General features: G+C 63.9%; 1 protein-coding gene across 12 annotated transcripts in view; it reads right to left on the reverse strand.

Annotated features, from left to right (window-relative positions):
- Nucleotides 1–20,445, reverse strand: part of MCF2L (MCF.2 cell line derived transforming sequence like) — a 124,106-nt gene that overhangs the window by 33,352 nt on the left and 70,309 nt on the right. For all 12 annotated transcript variants that reach the window (XM_049701269.1, XM_033435010.2, XM_049701268.1 and 9 more), the window contains 3 exons: nucleotides 15,929–16,012; nucleotides 12,724–12,838; nucleotides 203–293 (listed from right to left, as the gene is read on the reverse strand). In XM_049701269.1, coding sequence (XP_049557226.1) covers nucleotides 203–293; nucleotides 12,724–12,838; nucleotides 15,929–16,012 — 290 coding nt within the window. The remainder of the gene's footprint in view (nucleotides 1–202; nucleotides 294–12,723; nucleotides 12,839–15,928; nucleotides 16,013–20,445) is intronic.

Consider the following 20,445-nt stretch of genomic DNA (forward strand, 5'->3'; position numbering starts at 1 on the left):
ACGTGCACACACACTTGTGCTCGCAACTCGAGGAACCCAGGGAGGGGTGGCTGGCCCTGCCCCAGGCCCCAGGCTGGTGCTCCGAGCTGGTGCCCCACCGAGCAGCACAGGCCAGAACCCAAAGTGCCAGCCGGCAGGAGAGGCTGCGCCACCCGCCCAGGAGGAGGGGGTGGGGGGCACGCGCGCGGTTACCGACACTTACCGCTATTCTCAGGATGGACGCCTTGACCGAGGTCCATTTGTCCTGCCTGCGGTCTATGACCAGGATGAACCCGATGCCAGCATCCTGCAGGCTGAGAGGAGGAGAGCGCCGCGCTCAGTGCGCCGCCGGAGGATGGGCCTGCCCTGCCGTCCATCTCCGGGAAGAGCTCGGGGCAAACCGGCTCCTCCTGTGGCCCTCAGCCTGCTCCACACACTGCCGGGGGCGCCGCTGCCAGGACAGCATCGAGCCACCTGCAGGGCTTCCCTGAGCTCGCGGGCACCTTCCAGGGCTTGCTCTGACCCGAGACGGACGGACAGACTCTGTGTTGTTTATTTCCCAGCCTGACACCAACCAGCTCACGGCACAGAGAGGTGGGCAGGACCCATGCTTCCTGGAGCCCAGCTGTTCAGTCAGAGCTGGTCATGTTGCCTTGCAAGTGGACCGGCCGGCCCAGCCCTTCACAGTGAGCCTATGACCCACACGTCACGTTAGTCCCAGCATCTGGGGTCCCTGAGTTCATCCACGACACAAAATCGCTCTTGAAGGCACGGCCACAGCTCGGGGAGAAAAGCCCCGAGACGCCCGGAGGTGCACGAGCGTCCACTGGGGACGGGAGACAAGATGAGGCTCCTTGCAGCAGGAGCATCTGAGAGAGACGCTGAGCACCGGTGACGACAGCCCCGTCCCCACAGCCTGACGCGGCGTCTGAGTCACTGCGGAGACCAGGAGGCTTCTCCCCTTGGACAAGCCCGCCACCGTGAGCCAGCTGCAGGGTGGCAGCGCCCACGCCAGCCAGGTGGCGCGGAGGAACGAGCGAGGGGCCGAGGCTCCGACTGGAGCTGCTGATTTCCACGTCTCCGAACACACCGACGGTGTAAATGAAAACCAGAAATACACGGCACACGTACAAACTACGTGGCTGGCAGCGGTGCTCTGCCTGCTGGGAACGTTATGTAACAAAAGCCAGAGCTGAGACAGCCCAAGTGCTCCGTGTCGGAGCAACACCGATGATGGACACACAGAGCCACGCCTGCACGGGAGCGTGCGCGCCGCTGTGTGTCAGCGCACCCGATGGTGAAAGGCTCCACCCGTTCAGCGTTACCTGCTCCACAGACGGCACAGGACTTCCGGGAAAAGCACAAACAGACGTCAGAGCGCGCACAGCCAGGCCCACACGGCGCCCCGACAGAACCGCCTTCTAACCGGGCTCAGCTCTCACGGAGGGAAGTTTTATTTTGTTTGCCACTCGGGCTTAAGTGCCAGGTACCTGGGATCACAGCCACCTTGCCCCACCCCCCACGCCCGGCGGCCTCAGGGCCTGATCTGGGCGGGCAGGGCAGTGGAAGCTGAGACGGCCCCTAAGCCTGGTGCCGGCTCTGGCCGGGGCGGTCAGGAGCCTGGGGCGTCACGGGCACACGCCTTCCTCTGGGAGCCCCAGGCGGGCTCCTGAGCCCTCGCAGCCTCGGCCATGGGAGCCGGGGCTCAGCCCGGCGCGTGGCGGCAGCGCATCGGGCGCCCGCGCGGCCCCGTCCCGTCCACTCGCTGGTGCCCTGCCCCTCTTGGCGGCCCCTCCCCCGGGGGGACAAGTCCCACGCAGCCCCCCGATGACACCGACCACAGCGGCTTCTCCACAGCCTGTGTCTGCACTCTGCCCCACCCTCCCTCCGTCTCACAGGGAGCTGCCCTGCGGTCCGCGCCGTGGGGCCGGCCCGGGTCTGAGGCCCAGCCGCCGGGATCCCACTCTTCCTGAGGTGCAGGAGACTCGCTTCCCCTGAGCAGGCGGCCACCCTGCCAGGCATGGGCCCCGCCGGCACAGGGGTCTGAGATGCGCTCCCAGACCACCCGCCCGTGGGGGGCTACCGAGAAGAGCACAGCCCAGGGGCGGACGCCACACGCGGGGACACGGGCCTGTCACCGCAAGCCGGGCCGGGCCATTCCTCGGCGCCACCTGGACGGGCCACTCAGCGAGAAGCAAAAGCGGGACCCGAACAGTGTCCACCTCTGGGGCTGCCGCGGGAGCAAAGCCTGACAATGGCGGCAGGCCCGCCGTGCGCCCTATTCAGCGGCGGCTGCTGTGCGGCCGTCTCCCTTCCCCCGGGACAGAGCTCCAGGAGCGCGGCCCGCCTCCCCATCACCCCTCGTGACTCCACGACAGGCCTCAGGGTGTCAGCTGTGGTTCTGGGCCCGGAACGTCCTCCCGTGGCCCCTGCGCTGACCCCGCTGCCCTCGGCGGCCTGTCACCCTCACGCACGAGCAGGGCCGCTGGCCTGGCCACTCACGGAGCACGCGGCCCAGGGCCTCGCGCCCCACCGCCCGCGTCACTTCCACGTCCCCCTGCCGCCCCCACCCCCGTCCCTTGGGGTCTTTAACTGGCTCTGCGCATTTGAAAGCCTTACGGTAAAAAGTCCGTCACGACCTCAGGGGACAGCGCTGACGACAAACACGATGAAGACGCGAAGGCGCCAACGACACGATCTCTTAAAAAGAGAATTTCAAGAGAAATATGAGGAATTTGCTGGATCCACAGAAACGTGTCCCAGAAGGCGGGCTTCCCAGCGAGGCAGCGGTCGGGCCGGCAGCTCCCGGCTCCCGCCGTATGAAAACACTCGGGCCAGAGCCCTGCGGTCACTCGCCTGCGGCCCCGCAGGTGCCCAGTGGGGTCGTGCAGGGAAGGTGCGGCCGAGGCCCCGCTGGGTCCCCCCTCCCGGCAGGCACTGCACTGAAGCCTGGGGCGATTCCTCCCTCACTCCTCACCATGAGCCAGAGGCACAGAGAGGCTAAGCCGTCTGCCCAGAGTCACACAGCCGGGGAGCACAGACCGGGTGGGGCCCGCGGCCTGGCTCCGCGTCCAGACCCCCCAGGCCGAGTCCACCCTGCGGGATAAAGCTGCCCCCCCTCCCGCCCACCCCTGGGCTGCCTCCTGTGTCGGGCCAGGCAGGGCGGCCCCAGAGGCGGAAGGAGACGATGCCCGTGCACCAGCACCTGGCTCGGGGCCACGAGAGCTCTCCTCCCTGCCGCTCTCCTCCCTGCCGCTCTCCCGTCTCTGACCACGTTTTGGGAACGCTGGCTCAGAGGTGCACAGGCGTAACAGAAGGCACCTTATGTAAGGACGTAGGGACCCTCCAAGGCCCCCTCTGCCCACATGACTGCAGCCCCAGAGCAAGGCCGTGTGATCTGCCCAGCCCCCAGGAGCCAGGGCCCAGCATCCCAGGGTCCCGTCACTCCGCCCTCCACCGCTCTAAGGAGGGTCCCGTCTGCCCGTCTCCCGCGTCCGTGACCTCACATGCCCAAGGGAGAGGGAGGGTGGCTGACGCTCAGATTGCACAAGAGGCCAGCACCCAGGGTCCCTCGTGTGCCAGGCCCCGAGGTGACTGCGCTGAGGGTGGTGGCAGTGGGGGAAACTGCACGCGGCCCTGTGGAGGCACAGACGCCAGCCCACAATGTCCCAACAGCCGCTTGGAGGGGCCACTGGATGGCTGCCCGGCCGCTGCGTGGGGCTGACGAGCTCACTTCGGGCCCAACAATCAAAAAAGGCCCAGAGCTCACGCAGCATGGTGTCCTCTCTAACACCCCAGGCCTGCTAGCTCCTCGGGTGGCCCTGGGGAGCCGGAGGCACGGCCAGCTGCGGCCTGACCTCCCCTTCGTCGGGACTGGGCAGCATGGGGGCGGCCCGGGAACTGGGCTGGCCTGGAGGGTCCCCGCAGCGAGGCCACGGCTACCCGGCGTCACCGTGACCAGTTCCTGCGTGGCTGCACCTTGCTCTCGGACCCAACACGTCACAGAGCAGGGACAGGCGGGGACACGAGGCCCGGCTTGGCCTCGCTCAGCCCGCGCGGAGCTCCCGGTGGGAAGGACCACGGCTGGGGTGAGGGTGAGCGTTCTCAGGGCCACCTTCACAGAGGCCAGCTAGGCCTGGCACCAGGCGGGGGAAACAAGCCCAGCAAGGGGGGCAGCGGGCCAGGCAGGCCCGGGAAGGAGGCGCCGGCAGGCTGGCGCCCATCCCAGCCCGGCCTGGCGGGTGGCAGTGCGGTGCATCCCCAGGGGCCCGTGGGACAGAAGGTCCCACCTCCTCCAGGAGCCCTGGCCAAGCAGCTGGGCCCTGGGGCTGGGCCAGCCCTCGGGGTGGGCAGGGGGTGGGCAGGCCAGGCAGGGGCCTGGGGTACGGGTGGAGGCTGCAGCTGGGAGTTGGGGGGCACAAGCCGGCCTGTGGAGCAAATGGGTCCAGGCAGGACCTGCCCCACCTTCCTGACCGCCCCTGCTTCCCCACCTGGCTGTACTTCTTTGCCCTTTCTTCTCTCTTTGCATCCCATGTTTTGACCCTGGTCTACAGAGGTTGCGAATGTTACAAAGGTTTTCTTTCCCTGTCTTCCTTTTGTAAGCGAAATGCCGCAGCCCGTTTCCTCTCTGCCTGTGACTTACCTGCTGGGTTCAAACGCCGTGACTTTGAACGTAGCCCTGAGCATTCAAGCCTGAGCCTTTCTTTCCTGGCTGTCTCTTCCCTCTTCTTGTGATTCAAAAGCTGCCCCTGTTATCATATCACGTGTGCAATGTAGTTCTCTTAACGCTGCTCAGCTTTCCATCCCAGAAAGCACAACGGCAAGAAAAACGTCAGACCCTTTTAAAGAACTCTCTCACACTTGGTAACAGCACCATATCTGTCCTCAAGGCTACAGCAGCCCCGTCAGGGTCAGACGCACATGGGGAGAGCAGGGCCGGCCAGGGAGCCCTGACCGCACAGCAGGGCTGTCGCCTCGTCCTTACGACCCAAAGGAAACAGTCCACCTCTTACAAAAACACAGGGATTTCTCCAAAGAGCCCGAAAACTTGCATTTTTTGTTCTTTATATTTGAGTTATTTTTTCCACATCAACATCAAGGTGAACATACTCAAGATTTGTTTGAACTGACGCGTGTGCAGTAGTAGAGGGTCTTTCTTACACAACGGAGAGGTTAACGTGCAGCCCCGTGCCCCGTCTACAGCGACCCACCTGGCACAGAAGGAAACTGGGGTATGTACCTGGTTTTCAAAGACTGATTTTCATCTATCTCAAAACACAGCCTTCTCCAACAGATGACGGATGAACACAATGTGGTCCAGCCATGCAACGGAGCATTACTCAGCCTTAAAAAGGAAGGAGATCCTGACACCTGCTACGACACGGGTGAACCTCGAGGACGGTATGCTCGGTGAAATAAGCCACCCAGAGTGACAAATCCGGGCTGATTCCACTCACGCGAGGTCCTTGGAGGAGTCAGATTCACAGAGACAGAAAGTGGCCGGTGGGGCCCACGGCTCGGGGAGGGAGCGCTTCACGGCGACAGAGCTTCAGTTCTACAAGACGCCAAGTTCTGCAGTCTGCTTCACGGCACCGTGCGTGTAACACCACTGAGCTGTGCACTTAGAAACAGTTAGGACGGCGAGAAGTACGTGTATTTTCCCACAACTAGAAAATTACGTTGGGGGAAGAACCCACCAAGCACACAGCTTCCTTAAATACATGAAAAAAAAAAGACACGCGCACACGCACACACTATCGGCTGCCTCCCTGTAACAGAGGGAACTGCTCCCCCGAGGGCACGCAGACGCCAGCACCACCTCGGCTACTCCGGAATCCCTGCTACCTCGTTACCTGCCAGAGGCTCCACGTTGCTGCTGCAGCCCCAGCTGCCTGCCGTCTGGCTCCTGCCCTGCAAGTGGGTCCTGAGCTGTGCCAGGGCTGCCTCAGGCACGTCCTCTGCACCTGGAGCTGAAACCCTAGATGAGGAGGCCTCTGGGCGTGGCGACGCCCCATGTGCACGAGCTGCTGGGTGCAGCCTGGGCGCTCTGACGGCAGCGAGGGAGGGGCTCCCCAAGCCCACGCCCACCCCTCCTGGGCTCCCCTCACGGGGACCTGTCGCTGTTCCCAAGCAGGGCAGGGCTGCACCCCTCCTCCCGGGCAGGTCTCTCGCTCTTCCCCCCACAGGTGAAGGGCATGGCCGCTGTTAGCTGGATGCCGCCCCATCACAGCCGCGTGCGCAACAGGTGGGGATGTCCCACTTCTGAGCTGCCCGAGATGGCAGCCACTGGCCCCTGGGAACTGCAGGACGGCTAGCCCGGCCCAGGGACTGAGCTTTGACATTTAGTTAGTTTCAATTTAAATGGCTACACGTGGCCAGTGGCTGTTGCGCTAGACGGTGGTGACAGAGAAAGGTCATTACGACAAAGGAAGAGTCCTGAGCCGGGCGGCCTCTGGCTCCACAGGAGAACAAGGTCGGGAGGACAGAGAGACAGGACCCCTGTGGAGAGGGTGCCCCAGCGGGCACGGGTCCCTGAGCTTCAGGCCACGTGGGGCAACGGGCTGAGCCAGGCCACTGGACAGCAAATGGACAGCACACGGCAAGGACGGCCCTTTACTTGCTAATTACGCGAGGCCAGAGCGCCTGAGAGCTGTTGCTAATTACGCGAGCCCCGGGGAAGGGTCACCCCCGGCCAGAGCGCCTGAGAGCTGTCACAAACGGGATCACCGTCAAGGTGTCCGGCCTCAGAACAGAGCACCACACCTGCCACGTGGGGGGCCAGGCTGCAGGAGGCAGAGGGGTGGTGGCCACAGGCTGTGGCTCACCTGCCCGGTCCATCCACACCCGAGGCTGCAGCACAGCTGCCACAGGACAGGCAGGGCGCCGTCTACGAGGACGCCTGCCACACGCCGTCGACCAGGAAGGGGCTGCGCTGTCCTGTCTTGTGGGGGGGCATCTGCACACGGACGGAGCGACATGCTTGACTGTGGTTTCCTGTGGGGAGCGTGAAAGCTAACGATTTTTCACGTATGCGTTTGAGTTGCTTGGGACACGCTCATGCCACATTTTCTATCCTTATATTCAAAAGTCAGCTGAAAATTCACATGGAGTCACAGCCACAGCGAGAAGGGAGGTGCTGCCAGGGGCTCGAGGCAGGGCTCGAGGCAGCCTGGCTGCAGGGCTTGGCAGTAGGCGTGTCCCGAGCGCGGCTGGGGGCCTCAGAACGGCATTTACGACCCTGCTCCATCCCCACGTGTGCTGCCTTTCCCCGTCACGTAGTCCACACAACTGCCAAGTGGGGGCACGTGTGTGCACGCGTGTGGTGTGTATGCTTGCGTGTGGTGTGCACACCCGCTCCTATGCACGTATGAGCATTCGTGTGTGTGGTCTGTGATGCACACCTGCATGCACACGTGTGATGTGTGATGCACGCCTGTGTAAGTGTGCATGGTGTGATGTACACCTGTGTGTACATGTGGTGTGTGACGCACACCTGTGTGTATGTGTGTCGCGTGTGATGCACACCTGTGTGTGTGTGATGTGTGATGCACGCCTGCGTGTGTAAGTGTGCATGGTGTGATGCACACCTGTGTATGTGTGTGTGAAGTGTGACGCACACCTGTGTGTACATGTATATGGTGTGTGATGCACGCCTGTGTGTACGTGTATGTGGTGTGTGATGCACACCTGTGTATGTGTGATGCACGCCTGTATGTACATGTGTGTCGTGTGTGATGCACGCCCGTGTGTGGGTGACCTCTTTGCGTGCACCTCTCCTCGGGTGAACACGCCCACCACGGAAGCAGATGGGAGATGTGCCTGTGTCTCCCGAGCAGCTGGGTGATCTGACCCGGGTCCATGGAAAGTTAGCGTCCTTATCGGCGTCCAGTAATCTAGGAGCCCCTGAGCTGCGCCGTCACCGGGCTGGGGAGGGCGGCAGCTGTGCAGCAAGGTGATCCTCGCGGTGTTATCTTCCAAACCCAGGGCGAGTAGGTGGGGGATGCCCCCAGGGATCCTGCAGGACCGCCGTGTGGAAGGGCGTCCGGGACGGCTAAATCTGTCCTTCAGAGAAAGGCCAGAAACCTACTGTCTCAGTGTTGGCAGCCCTAAGACCCTATGACCTTGCGTGTGTGAGTGCACGCGTGTGCCTGTGCATGTCCTGTATGTGTACACCGGCACCCACAGGGGAAGCCGCCAGTGACTGCCCTCAGCAGGAGAGAGGATCAGCTGGGAAGCTTCGGTTTTGCCACAGGGAGGGGTGAGAGGGGGTGAGAGGTGGATGGAGGGGGGGCCCAGACTCCAGAATCGCGAGGGGAGGGGCCCTGGGGCCCGGCAGCCCGGCTCCGTGACCCGCTCACGATTTACTGGGTGCTGGACCCAAGCCCTGCACGGCGACACGCGGCAGCTGCACATGAATCAAAAGGTCGACCTTGCTTTTTCTATTGGGCGACTTCCATCAGCACAAACATGCTGCGATCTCCCTCATCCTAGAAGAAAGCCTCGTCTGCCCGCCTCCGCCCCTCACTGACCATCTCCCCACCCCCCTCGAGAGCAGATCCTGGAAGGAGGTGTCCACGCTCCCTGCACTGGCTCTGATCCCTTTCCATGACTGAGGTTCCCCTGACTGACACCCCTGTGAGGACCGTCCCCCCTGAGACACCCCCGGGGGTCCTGTGAGGACCGTCCCCCCGAGACACCCCCGGGGGTCCTGTGAGGACCGTCCCCCCTGAGACCCCCCTGGTGGTTCTGTGAGGACCGTCCCCCCTGAGACACCCCCGGGGGTCCTGTGAGGACCGTCCCCCATGCCAGAGGTCCCCTCACCTCCCGTAAGCCACCGTCGGCGGGGGCTCCCCTCTCCCCACCCCCCATCCTTCACCCCTTTTTGCTTTGCTTTTTTTCTTTTGCAACCCACACTCCTTGCATCTCATTTAATTTTCTGAGACCATGAGCACAGGATTTTACCTGTTTTGTCCCCTGCCCGGTCCCAAGGGTGTCCAGCACCGGCCGACCCTCACAGCAGTGACCTGAGCAGCTCCCTCTGCCGCGTGCACCCCCCCAACCCCCGGCATGAGTTCTGCTGAGGTCACAGCTACTCTTCGGGCAGGGCCTGGGGGTCACGGTCACATGTCCCTGGACTTGTCCCCACCGGCCTGGCAGATGGTGGTGATGGAGCCCCAGAGGAACTGCGAGGGTTGCAGGCATCGGCGTGGGAAGCCGGCCCCCGAGCCACGACGGGCTCCCAGGAGCAGCCCTGCGGTGCGGCCGCGGACCCGCCAGCTGAGAAATCACCAAGGCAGCCCAGCTTCTCTCGTGGAGGCATTTCCATGTTCACGTGTGTCTGGTGCGTCCAGACGAGGGCTGCCCGGCAGCGTAAGGTTTCGAGATGACCCACGACTGTGAACCAGATGTAACCTGGGGCTCCTGTCCTCTGCATTTAATAACGGGACGAGAGCTACGCGCTGGAGGGTGTATTTTTCAGAGGACAGAGGGAAGCTCGGGGCGACCGCAGGAGTCAGCTCCTCTCGGAAGCAGCCGGCACGAGACCGTCCGTCCACGTGATCTGCGTTGACCTTTACAGCGCGCCGGGTCCCGGATCTCACCCTCCCGCGTGGAGGCCGTGCTGGCGCCGGGCTGTCTAGGGTAAGCCCGGCCCGCGCTGGGGGCAGGGGGGGTTCCCCCTTTTCTTGGGGCCGGCAGTGCTGGCTGCGTCCGCCAGGCGGCAGCCCCTCCCTCCCTGGGTTCCCGCAGGAGGGGAGCCCTTGGCAGGCAGCGCCCGGCCCTGCTTGACCCACAGACACCGAGTGTCTCCCCCGCGCCCCGTGAGATGTGCGCTGAATCTTCTGGAAACGCAGCTGCTTGTGAGCTGATGGGCGACACCCTTCCGTACGCTTAGGAGGTTCCCCAAATCCGCCCTCGCTCGGGGCTGATCCCCCCACACCCCCGAGGAGCCCGCCCAACAGCGCTGCGGCCAAGGGCTCGGAACGCGGCCCCTCCCCGCCTCCCTGACAGCCTGCCGGGCAGCTGCCCCTCCCCCGCTGGCCCGGCACCCAGCTGCGAAAGGACGGTATCCGGTGCCGCCGCGGGGTTTCACTCTGTGTGAGAGGGCGTCGCGGCCACGGGACCCCCCCGCCGCCCCATCCTCCGTCAGGAGGAAGAGACGTGAACAGGACACACGCCGACCACCACGCCGCGCGCGGCTCCCTGGAGACGGAGCCCACGGGTCTGGGCTGCACACGCTCAAGCCGGCCCTGCGGCCAGGTCCACGGCACCAGAGCCCCGCCAGGTGCGAGGAGCCCACCGTCGCTCCTCAGCTTCAGGGGGAACGTGTTTCTTGCCCTTGCATCCGCGGGCAGGTTCTGTTTGAGACCTTGGAGACCAAGGTTTGGAGAGGTTCCACTGCACCGGGGCGAGAACCCCTTAAAGAAGGAGAGAAACACAGGTGCTGGTCCCACCTGAAGGGGAGGTGAGTGTGCTGCGGTGAGGGACGCGGGGGGAGCCTCAGTCCCGCCAGGCCGCAGGCTGACTACCAGCTGAGCTGGCTTTGCTCTCTGCAGACCAAGCCCACTTGTCCAGGAAATGTTTACCAAGGAACCACCTGCTGCTCTCAGGACCTGCGTGCGGGGCAGACACAGACCAACACCGAGCTGTCAGGTAACGGGGACACCGCAGCTAAGCCCGTGAAGCCAGGGAGCCTGTGGGCCGGGCCCGGGGGTGGCGGGTGTGACGGCCGGCCTACCAGAGGAGGGCGCCTGCAGCCCGAAGAGGAAACACCGCGCCGAGGGAGCGCATCAAAGGCCCCGAGGCCAGGAGGCCTGAGCAGCCCCAGCACTAGTGAGGGTGGCAACCCGGGCGGGGAGGGTCCGAGAGGGCACAGGGGCCGGCCTGCTGCGTCAGGGAGAAGCCTCGCCTCTGAGCCAGACAGAAAGTGACGTCTGACCTTCCCAAACCCGAGAGTGACCTGAAACCTGAGATTCCCCCACAGGCAGGGGAGGGTCACCCCACCGCACCATCGCAGGTGGGCAGTGGGAGGCCACATATAGCGCCCCCAGGGCCCTTGTTCAGCCTGCACTGAGCGGTCCGGTCGCTGTGGCAACGGCGCCCGCCGACCGCCGAGCCCAGGGCCGGCCGCCGCCTCGGCTGGGGCAGCAGGGCCGTGCCCGTAGCTATGGAGAGGCTCACGGCAGCCCCCAACGCAGGACTTCGGCCCGTACGTCCCCATGCAGGGGCCGGAGCGGGAAGAGACAGAGAGACGAGGTGGCAGCAAGGAGGCCGCGGGGGTCTCCGGGCCCCTGGACGCGTGCAGAACCCGCCTGCCTTCGCCGATGCCTCTGAGTCATCCGACCCTGACCCCCCGGCCACGGAGATGGGCAGAAACCTCCGCGGAGCGCAGGCGGCCTCTGTCACGGCTCATGGGTGTCAGACTGAGAACTGTGCCTCGGACCCCTCCCCGGGCAGGCTTACTGCACTGTGAGCTCCACTGCCTGGTCTGAGACAGGCCTGGGGACCACGGGAGATGGGGGAAAAGACGGCCACGGCGGGGACAAGAGGCATGGGCTGGGGGGCTCACAGGGTGGGGGAGGAGGGCCACGCCTCACCTGGACGTGGAACGCCCACCCCTGGGAGATGTCATGGAGGGGAGCGGGGGAGCTGGCCACAAGCCCGCCTCCCGGAGGGCCAGTGAGACCCCTGGGGGGGCCCACGGTCAGCCACCAACAGCCGCCGTCTTCTTGTTAAGTCACCAGACTGCCTGACACCGGTGCTGAGTGCAGCTGCCCTTCCTCTTGCTGGCCTGTCCCCGGTGTCCCACCGCCAAGGCTGTGAGGCTTTTCTGCGCCTCACTGCTGGGCACGCCGAGAGCTGGACCCACCGTGCCGGGTCCCCCTCCCCCAAGGACACCCCCTGTGCCGCTGCACGCGGGCGGCATCCACCTTCCCGCCACTCTCCAGACCCTTGAACCTACTCAAGCATCGTCCCCCGCGGTCCAGGGGCCTTGTCCGTGGACTTCCTGGCTGTAACTTCAAGGGAGAAGACAAATGGAGATGTTTGCAGGATCGCATGGCCAGCCCGAGGGGCCCTCAAGGAAGGCTACGCACTCCCAGGACAGTGGCTGAACCTCCCGCCTCAGCTCGGCCACCCAGAGCCTGGCCAGCGAGTTGGGTACAGAGAAGGACGGAGATGGTGGCCACCATAAGCCAACCCTAACAAGAGCCCCCGCCCCGCGGGACCCAGGGCGCGTCGTCCAGCTCCCTCTGCCAAGTGACCTTCACCACCCACGTCCATCGGGAGGGCTCCCCCAGCTTAACACCTCCACCCCGCAGGCATCTGGAAGGATCTCCCCCAGCCTCCCCCTCCCCCCGGCACTGATCGGTGCTGACGGGACGACACTGACCAGCACCTTCTGTAGGACAGGTGTTGGGCGGTCAAACTCGCTGTCGGGTCTGTTTCCCAGATTAGACTTAATTCACCGAGCTGTGACCTGCCTTCCGAAACCCGACAGAGGGAGAGTCTGACGGCACCCATGCCCCCAGTGCCTGAGCGGGGCAGCCGCTCGTCTGCTGGGCGGGAGGTCGGCAGCCTCACCCCTTCCGAGGGGGGATCCCCAGGCAGCATCAGCCCCCCCGCCCCTCGGCTCCTGGGTGCCACACCGCCCAGCGTGGCCGTGGGCTCGGAGGAGGTCTCCCTACCTTTCTGAAGGACGGACCCAGTTCTGCTTGTAATGAAACAGAGTGACCCGTCTACACGCACCTGGGGATGCTGGTGAGATAGGTCATGACATTCTGGAACTCCTTGTCGGGGACGTCGCCGAAGGCCGGGTAGTCGGGGAAGGTGATGACGGGGCTGCCGTCCTGCCCCCGCCCACCTGGGGAGAGAGAACAGCTGCACTCAGCACGGGGGGCGCTGCTCCCGGGTGTCGGCAGGACAGTCATTTTCCAGAAGGAAACTCACTTTCCGTGTTTTGGGTTTTTTTTTTGTTTTGACGTGGACCATCTTTAAAGTCTTTATTGAATTTGTTACAATATTGCTTCTGTTTTTACGTTTTGTTTTTTTGGCCGCAGGCATGTGGGATCTTAGCTCCCTGACCAGGGATCGAACCCACACCCCCTGCACTGGAAGGCGAAGTCTTAACCATCGGACCGCCAGGGAAGTCCCTTCCATGTCTTCTATTATGAGAGAAATGTGTGCTATCGATGGGAACATTTGGAATGAGGTGATGAGCTAAAGCAGGTACCCGCTATTCTGCCGCCGCCGGAGCACCGTGGGAGCACGTTTCCTCCCAAACCCACTTCCGTGCGCTTTTGTGTGTGACGGACCGCGCTGAACAGAAAGCTGGCATCCTGCTTCCTTCCTGACGGCGTGGACGTTTTCCATGCTCCACAGGTGACGTGAAGAGCATTTAAACACTGCACGTGCCACCAGGCTGCAGCCCAACCGCCTGGGCGCCCTGTGGCGACTTCGGATAGACAGTTCCTGTCTGATGGGAGTCATCCCTTCGGCACCGTGTGTGGGGAGGTACAGGTGGAACCGGCGGGGAGGGGGGGGCACTTTTCCCAGGGGAGGCGCACCCGACACAGTTCCCGAGGGAAAACGAGGCAGTGGCCTTGGATCTGGGAAGGTGAGCACGGCTCCCCAGGGCCAGGCAGTCGGGAGGGCAGGCGTGGAGATGCAGGCTGGGATTCTGGGCCGAGCTGTCCCACCGACGACCTGGGCGGCAGTGCAGAGGCCAGGAGGTGAGGCCAGGCATGGTCTGCTGCCAGCCGGTGCCCTGCGCGGCAGGAGGTGGCCACCTCTGCTCCTCCGGGGCTGGGTCCTTCCCTCTTCCCTTCGAACCGAGGCTGGCCTGGCCCATCCGAGGTGGCAGAAGTGATGCCGCGTGACTCTCAAGGCTGGTCTGCAGTGAACTAGCAGAGGCAGCCGGCCGCAGACAGCCTGACACAGGCGAGCACCTGGGGCCCCTTACAAGGGCAGACCCGGTTGACCCCTGAAGACCTCTCACTCTGTCCACACCAGCTGCTCTGGTGTCCACTGGCAGCATCTGGGCAGTTCTGGTCGTCACTCTGTGGGGTGCTGGCCTCCAGTGGGTGGGGCTGCTCTACGTCCTACAATGTGGGACAGCCCCACGGGGGAGCCGTCCCCCCAGTGTCAGCGGTGCTGGGCTGCGAAGCCAGCCACCCCGACCTTCGCACACGGACACCCCGGCAGGAGGTTACGGCAGTTTGGTCCAGGGCAGGCAGTGGGCACCGTGATAACTGGCCAGGGTGTCCTCACGTTGGGAGGCGGGCAACCCGGGTGTCCTGGCGGGTGGGGGAGGGATGGAGAGGACGAGGGCCACCTCCGCCCCGGGCTCTGCTTGGCCAACCCGCACGGGGTGTCCGCAAAAACCCAGGACGCTCCAGCTTTGTTCCAGACGCTGAAGCTCGGGATGTGTTGTCTTCTAACCAATTCCCAGACTTGACGACGTGAACCAACCCGGCCCGTCGGCTCGCGCCCTGCAGGTTGGGATGGCGGCGGGCTTGGTGGTCCTCAGCTCAGGGCCTTGCCACCCGTCTGTGGGCTCGCCTGAGCCCGGGGTCACCTTCCAGCCTCCCTCAGATGCTGGCGGAACCCCCTCCCGTGGCTGTAGCGCTGGGGTCGCTCTCTGCCCCCCTCGGCCGCCTACCCTCCTCCAGACACCCCCGATAGCCCAGGCCGGCGGTAGGGTATCTTGGTCACATCAGCTCCCTTGTCCTTGGCCCCCCGTGTGCTGGGGGACCTGGGGCCTGTGAGGCCCAGTGGTCAGTGACCTTGTAGCCGCCGAGCTGGGGCCGTGGTTACTTCCGCAAAACCCCCTCCCCGAGCACCCGGCGGCCTCTGAATAACAGGAGGTGTGTCTGGGGGTCAGGGCCCCCCTGGGGTCTCCTCCTGAGGGCAGCGGGTGAAGACTTGAAGGAAGGTCAAGGTCATGACCCTGTCCTGTTGGGGACTTTGGTTTCTCAGAAGGACACCCCGCTCTCTCTCCGTCCTCCATGAGGTGGGCGCCCCTCGCGGTGCCCCCCCAGGAACAGCAGGAGGCCGTCTCCGCTGACAGACCTCAGAGGCTCAGCTTTCCTGCTCAGGGGGCTCAGGCCTCGAGGTTTAACCCCCGAGCGACACCGCGGGTCCATGTGCAGGGGGGCAGGTGGGCCTGAGCCACACAGGGCACGGCCTGGGGAGCAGCTCCTGGCACCAAGGGGTGGGCAGGGGAGCCCGGGGGCGCAGGACTGGCTCTCGGAGCTCAGGAGAGACCCCAACCTGCTGGCCAGGGGAAAGGGCTGCGAGCAGGGGGCCTTCAACCTCGGGCCCCTGACCGACAGCACAGCGAGCCTCGGGGGGCAGGCCTGCCCGGCGGAGCGGCGCCGCCCTGCTCCAGGCACTGCTCTCGCGCAATGCTCACGGCCTTTGCGGGCCCGAGGCACCAGCACCCTGGCCGGCCGGATAGGGCAGCAAGATGTCCCTGCAGGCTGGAGACAGAGCCCGGATCCCAGGGGAGGTGGCAGGTGGACAGGGGCTGGAGATACGGAGCGACCCCAGGACAGGCTTGTGGGCAGTGCCGGCCCCTCGCCCTTGTCGGTGGCGCCCCAGGGGCTTCTCCCAGAAGGCGGAGCCACAGAAGCCAGAGCCCAGGCCCTGGACACTGCACGGGGGCGACTGTGCCACACCTGCACCTCCTCCCCGTCCCAGGAGAGCTCTGGAATCCAGGAGACCGCAGCCAGGAGCAGCCGGGCCACGCCCCCCTGGGGACCCAGCTGGCCCCTGGCCGGCATTTGCCGGCTCTGAGCTGCCCTCATCACAGGCATCGGTGCAATGGGGGGCGGGCCGCACCGCACGGATTGTCCCCAGGCCCCACGACGCGGTCACGGAGGGCCAGGAGGCCGACCGCCTGGCGAGCAGACACTCCCCCGCCCGCGTCACACAGCCTGGCCTTCGCACTCACCAGACAGGTACGCAAAGCGCTTCTGCAGCTGGTCCTGGATGTCGGCAGCACAGAGCGGGCTGATGTCGTGGTGCATGATTTCATCTGCGGGGAGAGCAGAGCAGACGGAAACACGCTGTCATTTGGAGGAAATGGCCTCCCGAGCTACGTCTGGGTCAGCCCCACCGCAGACACTCGAGGGTCCAGCGGTCACGGGCCTGGAGAAAGGGATTCCAGTTTCCAGTAGAGAAACCTTTGTTTCGCAGAGCACAGAAAGCTGTGCGCTGAGTGATTCATCAGTATTTAAAGCGTGGTGTGTGTCAGAAGCACAGAGAAAGGCGGAGGGAGTGGAGGAAGGGACAGGGAGGGACACGGGGGGACAGAGGGGGACACGGAGGGACAGAGGGGGACAGAGAAGGACCGGCAGGCAGAGGGGAGGTGGGGGGAGTGGGCCAGGACCGGAGCTGGAGGACTGACCCTGAGATGACTGCTGGGGGAGCAGACACTCTTTGGTCTGAGAGCACCTACCGACGTCCTGGGAGTGGCTGGGCCACCCTTGGGGTTCTCGCCTGCTGTCTATGCAACAACCCACTGGTCAGAGTGGAAACCTGGCCATGGCAGTGGGTTCAGACATACATGCCTGGAGCCTCACCCCAGCCTGACACTGACCCTGAGCAGGGCGCTGAGCCCGGTACCGACAGCCACAAGTCCTAGATCAGGGCCCCGAGTGACCCAGTCACAGCCTGGAGGCGTTGACCAGAAACAAAAGGTTTAGCAAGACTCCTGGTGGAACCCGGACACGGCCAGGGTCTGGGTCCATGCGGGGGCACCAGCAGGTGGCCACAGGGCCGGGCTGCTGGGGGGCCTTTGCGGACCTGTGTCTCTAGTTGCTGCTAGGTTGGTACCACGTGAGTGACGGCCCACGTCTCGTGTCTCCAGACCCGGGTGTCCTGGAGAGTCTGCAGCCTTCAGTGTTGACACAACTTCTCCACAGAGACTACAACTCACAAATGGCTTAAGAGTCAGCTCTCCTACACCCAGAAGAAGACCCCGGCCCCCAGGGCCTGGAGATTCAGGTCACGGAGACAGTGGAACGCCCTCCGAGCGGATGAGCCTCCGTCCTGCAGACCAGTGAGCGTGGGCAGGTGGCACAATTAAACGCACAGGCGGGTCCCCAGATCCCGGCTGTCATCTGTGGAACTGCCGAGACCCATGGCTGGCTGCCCCGTGACTCTGCCTGGTGCTGACGAGGACGTGACGGGGGCCGTGTCCACTCATCCCGACACAGCCGCAGCCCGTTCAGGGTCAGGGACCGAATGACGGGTCACACTCAGAAAACTCAGAGGCCACGACTCTGCCGGTTCCACGGGCAGCTCGGGGCCATGCCACCTCCCCTGTGCAGGGAAACGTCTCACCAGTGGCTTTCTTTTGTGGGAGAAAAACAGGGCTGGAAACAAGTGCTAAAAGAAAACCTGAAATGTTTTAAATTCCAGACGAGGTGGTTTATGGCCGTCACACCTCATTTATTTAGAACACATGTCAGGTGCGATGGACGGGCAGCTGCACTGGAGGCTGGGAGGCCAGACTTTATGCTGCCCACACTGTCGAGCATGGACCCTGTTCTCCTCAAATCCGGCCTCTGCCCGCCGGGGACAAGCGCGTCATTGAGACGGACCCCCAGGGAAGTGGGGTCGCCCTCAAGCTTGGAAAGGAGACGCCCAGGGCTGCAGAAAACAGCACGGACGCTGCTAGCTGGCAAGTCCCCTGACCGGCGTGGACGCTGGGACGGGCAGTTCCTCAGGCCTCGCAGGGCTGCCCTCAGCTCGCAGACCCCCCCGGACCACATTGAGACTCCGACGGGCATTTCTGCAGAGATTCTCAGACCTGGTTTCGAGCAGCTCCGAGCGGCAGGGCCTTCACGTGGCCCCTCCGACGAGCACACTTCCTCCTTCCTGAGCTCGCCGTGGACACCAGAGCTGTCTGCCCTCCGTGTCCAGCTCCCCCGGACGGCAGGCGGCTCCCCACGTACTAGGGGCACGGCGGCTACCCCTGACCATCCCTGCCCTTTCTCACTGTCTGGACCACCGTCCATGTTAAGCTGCTTCCACAGAGGGACGCGCTTGGGGCCGCCGCCCCGACGTGCTTCGAGTTCCCCGACCAGCCGAGGTCCTGCCAGGCCCGGGGTCTCTGCACAGGCTGCCCCTCTGTGATGCTTCTCCCATCCCTGTTTCCTGGTCCAATCCTACTCAAGATGTCTTACCGAGATGCCACCTCTTCGGGGTGTCTTTCTCCGCCTCCTAGCCTGGCGGGGGCCTCACAGCACCCTGCACCCCCGCGGAGGGCACCAGCCGGCCCACTCCCAGGGCAGGAGCCCAGAGAACTCGTGCTGAACGGACAGACGATGACTCCTCAGAGCTTCACGTGGAATCTGGCTAATCTGGCAAAGTTCGCTCTGACTTGCACACAGGCTGGTCCCAGAATTTCTGCCCGTTGCGGGCCCCGCGGGTGCAGACCCCTCACCACGGCAGCCGCGCCCCAGAACCCACCACCCATGAATCTTCTGGGGCAGAACTAACCTAATATTGTGCCTTAGAGCAAATGACCCAATTTAGGTTTGAAGGTCGGGTTACTCTGCACACGAGGTCCATTCAGACAAATGGACCGAACAAAACCTCATGCGTGTTAAATGGTCACTGGCCGCCCCTCAGAGAGCTGAGAATAACCGAGCAGTTTCCGGCTGCCATCGAGGCACATGGTGCTTGTCACGCGCCCTCCGTGGACAGCAGGCGCTGCGGCGTCAGGCACGCACTGCTCTTTCTCCCTCAAAGGCTGGGGCCTCGTCCACGATATTTCATCCTGCACTCGAGCGGCAGGTGCTGGCCGGTTGAGAAGGAAGTGGAGGTACCCGGCCTGGCCCGTCTGAGGTCTGGGACGGGAAGTGGGGTCGCCCTGCCCGCCGGGTCAGGGTCAGGGTCAGGGTCAGGGGAGGCCCAGCTCCTGCACAGACCCGCTCTGTGTGCACACAATGCCCCACAGATAACCACCCGACAACGACTTTCCTGTCGCCCAGACGTAAGCGGAGACTCCAGGCAATTACCCAGCACAGAGTCACTCTTGAGACGGGAGGGGTGCAGTGGGGAGAGGAGAGCGCTTCCCTTCCGACTCCTGCAGGGTGGGGGCCGGGGGCGGGGTCTGCAGGTTGACCTGGTCCCTCTGGCACCAGCTCTGGGAGCCCGTCTGGAAGTGTCGCTCTGTCCGGAGCACCGCAGGGGACAGAGGCCCGCTCCCTGTCAGAGGCCAGAGGGAATGACCCCTCGCTGAGCTCACGACATCTCAGCGGTGCGGGGACCCAGCTCAGTTCTACATGAGGACAAAGGGGAAGAAACATCGACCACTGGAATCTCTGGCCACGAAGTGGTCCCCTGAGTCCTGGTCTGCGCAGCAATCGGAGAGTCCGGGGGAGGGGCACCACCCTTTTATCTTCACACCGTTTCATCTTAACACAATCAGACTCCGGCAGCAAACTTCCTTCCTCTGGCAAACTGACTCGCATATTTTCTTTCTTTTAGGACGAGGATTTCACAGTGCGGAGCAGGCTGCATCTGGCCCGCGCTGCCCATGGGGAGGGCCTCCGAGCGGCACCACGCACGCCAGCGCTGCTCGGGCCGAGAACACGTGCAGGGTTGGGGCTCGAGAGACGCAGGGCGCGTGGACCCTGAAGATCCATGTCCCGGTGGCGAGGGTCTGGGTCAAGGAAGCCCGCGGCGCGTGCAGAAGCCTGGCGTTCGTGTTCGAGGCTGGTCCCCGCCTTGCTGAAGGGGGGACAGGAGCCTGAGAAGGGCTCCGACGGAGGGGTCGGCAGCTGGCAAGAGGCCCTGGGCCGCAAAGTCCACTAAGTCCGTCACGAGCTAATTCTCTTCCTTGTTTATATCTGGCTGCACATCCACACCCGAGGCTTTTGTTTATTTTCTGTCAAAATACACCCGTGATGCCCTTTCAGAGTCCGAAGTGGAGAGTCCGTGGGGTGGCCTCACCATCCCGCGTGGGTGGGATTCCTAGTCTACCGAGACCCCACCCAGGAAGCCCCAAACCAGAGCAGAGCGTGTGCGGAGGGATGGCCGCAAAGAGGCGACTCCAAGCTGGGGGACGAGGATGCCTGGGGCTCCAGACAGGCAGGGACCCATCAGCTCCCCAAGTCCCTGGTCGGGCGGGAGAGGCATCTCCATGGCAACCTGTAGTCCACGGGACGGCTCTGGGGTTCAGCCCTCCGGGTGTTGGAGATCGACACTCACTTGGGCTGAATCCTCCCTCACAGGTCACCCTGGGTATTTTTAACAAGTCACTCGTTACTGGATTAGGCACAAACATTTCACGTCACGTACGATGCGTCGTTAACTCAGTTCATCCCTGTTCTCCCCGATTTCCTGATCTCAAGACGTGAATCCTTATGTATTTTAAAATAAAAGGCCCCATGTGAGAAGATGCTTAACCAAACTCGTGCTCAGGGAAGCCCCATCCTCAGCAGAGGGGTTGGCTCC

The sequence above is a fragment of the Orcinus orca genome, chromosome 18 (assembly GCF_937001465.1).
Source record: "Orcinus orca chromosome 18, mOrcOrc1.1, whole genome shotgun sequence".
Lineage (NCBI taxonomy): Eukaryota > Metazoa > Chordata > Mammalia > Artiodactyla > Delphinidae > Orcinus > Orcinus orca.